General features: G+C 42.8%; 1 protein-coding gene across 1 annotated transcript; it reads left to right on the forward strand.

Moving 5' to 3' along the window:
• The first annotated feature begins 351 nt into the window (after positions 1-351).
• Positions 352-3,239, forward strand: LOC119180772 (armadillo repeat-containing protein 7). The gene is made up of 5 exons (XM_037431907.2): positions 352-551; positions 630-728; positions 788-856; positions 1,852-1,989; positions 2,948-3,239. Exons 1-5 carry the CDS (start codon positions 473-475, stop codon positions 3,100-3,102), a joined length of 540 nt encoding a protein of 179 aa, XP_037287804.1. The 5' UTR covers positions 352-472; the 3' UTR covers positions 3,103-3,239.
• The last annotated feature ends 1,698 nt before the right edge of the window (positions 3,240-4,937 follow it).

The following is a 4,937-nucleotide window of genomic DNA, read 5'->3' on the forward strand; positions in this document are numbered from 1 at the left end:
TTCTGAACTTCGCGACGAGTGTGACTGACAAACACGACTTGGCAAAAGATTTTCATGTCAAACCATTGTCTCGAAAAGTGCTCAAGCTTTGAGCGCGAAATCAAATAACAAAGCTCACATTGCATTCTGCATACAGTGCTTGTGTTAAAAATTTGGTGTGTGCGCACTTCTTAACGTATACGCATAATCCAATGCAATGTAGACGGTTTCTAGACCGTCATAAACGCAAGCGTGCATAGGCCGCGTCGTCTGCTGTTATTATGGGATCGGTGCGGCATCTGGCGGCGAGCGCCAAAACTATAAGGGACGGATGGCGCGTATGTATTTAGCGCTAATGCGCGGGCACAAAAAAATATAGGAGGCTATGCCCGAGGCAGTTGTAAATGGCGCCTGACGCGCAGCAGTTTGAGCATCTGTCAGTCGCGTAGGCTATCGACGTTGACACGTTTCTTGCGGTCAGCTCGCGTACACAATGACCCGGTACGACCCTAAAGAACGGTTCAGGTACCTCAAGGAGTTGGTGACGGAGTTCAACACTAGCTGCTCCAACGGTAAGCCCCTTCCCGTTCGAGCGTTCCTCGTTCGAGAGAAACTGAAACCGTTCTGACAGCTCGGATGTTTCGTTTCAGAGGCGAAAGAGCAGGTTCTGGCCAACTTGGCTAACTTTGCCTACGACCCGATCAACTACGACCATCTCAAACGCCTGAACATTGTCAGCTTATTTATGGGTACGTTTCGACGCCCATTCTGCGTGAATGCATTTTTACCGCGTTCTTTGTTTGTGCAGATCAGTTGGACAGTGCCAATGATAACCTGAGAGAGTTTGCCATTGGCGGCATCTGCAACCTCACTTCGGGTGAGCCTCCTTACCGCCGTTCTTCTGTTGTATTATGCAAGTGCAGGCGTGATTGCAGTTAGGCGTTTTTCGAAGTCATAATGGAATAATTGGAAGCGCAAACCAACGGGACACAAGAGAAGAGACAAACAATTGTCTCTTCTCTTGTGTCCCATTGGTTAGCGCTTCCAATTATTCCATTATGAATTTGTACCAACTAGCCCGCCTGTCAACCCTACTGTTTTCCGAAGTGACCCGAAACGCAAATTCCCCACTTCGCTGCTGTCACGATCTTACTGACTACGCTAAAAGAAAGACACTACAACGTGGCCACGGGAAGTACTGAAAGGCAGAAACAAACAATGACTCGGGGCTGGCTACTAATAATTGACATTTAATATCGGAAAAATGAAAAAAAAAAACGCCATTTTCTAGGTCTGTACAGGACGTGTGCGAAAGCCCCGTAAAAAAACCACTGCTCCCATCTTATCAATGAAAACCATCACTTTTCCAAGCAAATCGCTCTCCTTCTTGGTTGACAACGCAGAAGGAGTGCTAACACATTTTTCAAGGCCAAGTTTACAAATGTGCTTCCATTCTTTCTCACGTTTTGGCATTCCAAACATGGGTTTGTAACTGCACTGTTTCCAATCTAGGGGAAGGTTATCACCACCTTTCCCCTACATTCACATTCACTGCCCACTGCTGCATAGAAATTCGTGTGTGTTTCCGTGTGCCATCTTCCTCAACATAGTATCGGTGTCACTCTGTGCTCTTACATAAATTGATAGAACTGAATCGTATCTATGGTAATTGTACCTCATCAGCTAAGAACAAGTTCAGCGGTGAATGAAGTAGACCAACCGCACATGACACAGCTATTTCTCTTTTTGAACCAAGTAGCAGTTGTCCACCTTAAAAATACGATATATTGCTGGGAAGGCATCTTTTTTTGACTGTTTGTGACCACCCATAGAGGCTTTCCTGATCTCGTATAGCATTGGTCTTTCTTACAGACCAGGACTTCCGTACAGAGGTCCTAAAGCCCGACAACCTCAACAAGCTGATCAGCTGCCTATCAACATCGCAGGAAGAGACAGTGTTATCTGCAATAACAACACTTATTTCTCTGGGACTGTCCGGTTGCCAGTCAGGTTTGTGCCATCGTTTGCTGGGGCTCAGTGTTTTTGGATTAATGAGAAAAAAATCTCATGAACACTCACCAGTAAACTTTTGGACAATTTGGATTCATGCAACAAGCTCTAATTTCAAATGGCCATTTTGAAAGCTGACTATCGTCAATCAAAAGGGGTGCACCTCCATCATGGTAAAGTATGATTCCGTTCATTACCGCAAGCTTTAGGTTGAAATACAAACAAACCGTGGGTGTTTTGTATTCATGTATTTGTGCTTGTATGTATGTGCTTGCATGTGCAAGTTTTTCAGACATCTAAAATGCACTTTGTGTGTTCACAAGTTTTCGTGTTCAGATATCATTTCATCTAAGATTTTGTAGTATTGAGAATAATACTGATAATGATAATAGGTGATTATTTTTTATCAAGACGATGAGGGAGGCTGGTAGAAAAATCTGAGAAGGAGCCTAGCTAGTTGCTGCTCCTGTGAAAGTACACTTTAGCGAGTTTACATGTGCATAAACAGCCTTGTGGCTGGGTAAAGCAGCTGAAAATGAGAAAAAAGTAACATTAAAGGAGGAAAAAACAGGATTATCAGCAACAATGCAACACATTTCATTGGAAATAAAAAAATACAAAGACATTGCAACAATTTGTTATGCAAAGTTAAGCACTGAATTTGAGAGAATTGGAGGTATACTGGAAAAGAACACCGACAAACACCAGCTAAATTTCAAGAAAACTAAACTCCAAAAACATGGAGCCCTAGTTATAACCTTTTCTTTGCTCGTAATACTAGAAGCCACTTAATTTATGGCATGTTTGCACACCCTGAACTCACTGTTGCTGTGCGAGTTCTGTGCCGACACCTTACTAACACTGCCTACGCAAGTGGATTGCACTCCGCACAACTTTTGATGATGTGTTTCATGAAGCTGAGGCTTCATACCATTGTAACTAATTTTTCTTGGCACAGATATCACAACAGCATCTGTGATCGACTGCATGGTGCGGTATTCAGAATCTCCGAACACGAGGCTCAGCAACCTCGCCAAGCTTTTCCTCGAAGATATCTGCAGCCCAGAACAGATCAACAGTGTCGCGAATGCTGCTTCTGCTGCTGTTCCATAGAGTAAAATGGGTATTATGTGGCTTCAAATTGCATGGCCCACTCAACGTTTGTACAAATACTTGCATTTTTGTACCCCTTTTTCGAATGGGGTTGTTTCGTTAATAAAAGGCCATTCTGGCCCTAAGTGTAACATTAATCGTAGCCAGAAGAGGCATAAGAGTGTACCTTATAGAAGAGGCGTACCTTACAGGCCCATTGTATTTACAGAAGTCATTTCTAACCATGATGCTTGTCATTGTAAACTGGGTCATAATGGAAGATTGTGTAGAGTATCGGTATAGAGATTAAGGTGCCAAAAAAATGCTGAGACGAAATGTACGTAGTCTTTACAGCTGCCAAGTGCGAACTGGTTTCTCCGCTTGCTAGCACACGATTGTATAAATCACAATCGCGTATCATGAAGCACACGATCGCAGCAGCATGTGCATCATCATCGGTGAACACAATAGCTGTAGAGAGCCTGTGCACTAACAATGCTAAACAAGATACAAACTTACATTGAACCAAAAGGACATTTCCAATGAAATTGCTATCTACTAAATTTTCAGTTTTCATCACTTTTTCACCATTCTTTTTAAACCTTTTTTTATATTTGTGTTGACAATTTTTTATCGTGAAGGCCAATTTGATTCCTAGAGTCTAGTGTCACATGGGAGGTTTTCGGCATTCATAACGTGATACTTGTTTTAATGTAAAAGCATTGAAAAACACATTTCACGGAAATTTCGCGGTCACTGTAGGCGTGGGCATCGTTTGTTGTGAGCGAGAAATCATCTTGCGTGTGACTGAACAATCGAGAAAGACACAAATAAAGTAAGTAATAAAATTTCGTAGTTCGAATCAGAATTGAACTCGGGCAGTTTGCATGGCTAGCAGGTGTTCTACCATACAGCCAAGCATCTGCTTGTGAATATAGTGAAAATAACTTACTTTGATTGGAAATGCAGTGCAAGCAACTTTCACGCTTTACAAACACACGCGTCCCGTATACATGCTTCGTAATACTACATGCAATATTGCAGTAACATTGCGTTGTACAAGCGTTCATTGCCATCAAGCGTCGGAACATGTGCTTATCATAACGAATTCGTGATTTAAAGTCGGCCACCAATTGCAAAAGGCACACACATTATAGTTCATTTAAGACCACGTAGTGGGTGCATAGCAAGTTCGAAAAACATTTCACACGCATAATTGCTTGGGGTTTAAACGAACACCAAAGGTAAATATTAAGCCGACGTTGATTGTTGAATTAGCGGTCCAGAAACCTCGTAGTGTTTTTAAATAAGCACTTCCTTGGCACTTTTGTGCCAAGGAAGTGCTTATTTCGAAATGAAATCGCATTTCAGTGGTCCGCATCGCATTAGCGCGCTCCGAATCGCCCTTCTAAAAGTGGGTCTTTCTGAGGTCGCTGTTGCCGTTCCCAAGATTGCCCGCCTTTACTGTGCAACCGCCGACACTATTGGCAGCAGAGCGAAAGTAGCGGGAGCTACAGCAGCAACAAGGACCACTGAACAATTTTCTGCTTGCTTGGTTCAACTGGACTCCACTAGATGGCACCACCTACACAGCCTAACCATATGAAAACAAAACTTTTGAACCACTCGCGTCATTCCCCGTAGCGACACCAGGCAGTTCTTTATCTATGAATCGAACATAAACAGACGAGCAGCATTTTTATTTCGTGTTGCAATGCACACAAGGTTCTTTTTTGAATGCTGCTCATTTGATTACCAGTGTTTAATTGTAGTAAGACGCTCTCGCATCTTAGGGATTATTTCAAAAATATCGCTCTAGTGGCGTGGCGCATGTGGTATCATACGTTTACCCTAAT

The sequence above is a fragment of the Rhipicephalus microplus genome, chromosome 10, assembly GCF_043290135.1.
Source record: "Rhipicephalus microplus isolate Deutch F79 chromosome 10, USDA_Rmic, whole genome shotgun sequence".
Classification (NCBI taxonomy): domain Eukaryota; kingdom Metazoa; phylum Arthropoda; class Arachnida; order Ixodida; family Ixodidae; genus Rhipicephalus; species Rhipicephalus microplus.

Excerpts from the sequence above, each read along its gene's own strand:
- LOC119180772 (XM_037431907.2), top strand. The coding sequence starts at position 473 with ATGACCCGGTACGACCCTAAAGAACGGTTCAGGTACCTCAAGGAGTTG. Across the intron at positions 729-787 it reads CATTGTCAGCTTATTTATGG|ATCAGTTGGACAGTGCCAAT; the intron begins GTACGTTTCGAC and ends TTGTTTGTGCAG. Across the intron at positions 857-1,851 it reads CATCTGCAACCTCACTTCGG|ACCAGGACTTCCGTACAGAG; the intron begins GTGAGCCTCCTT and ends TCTTTCTTACAG.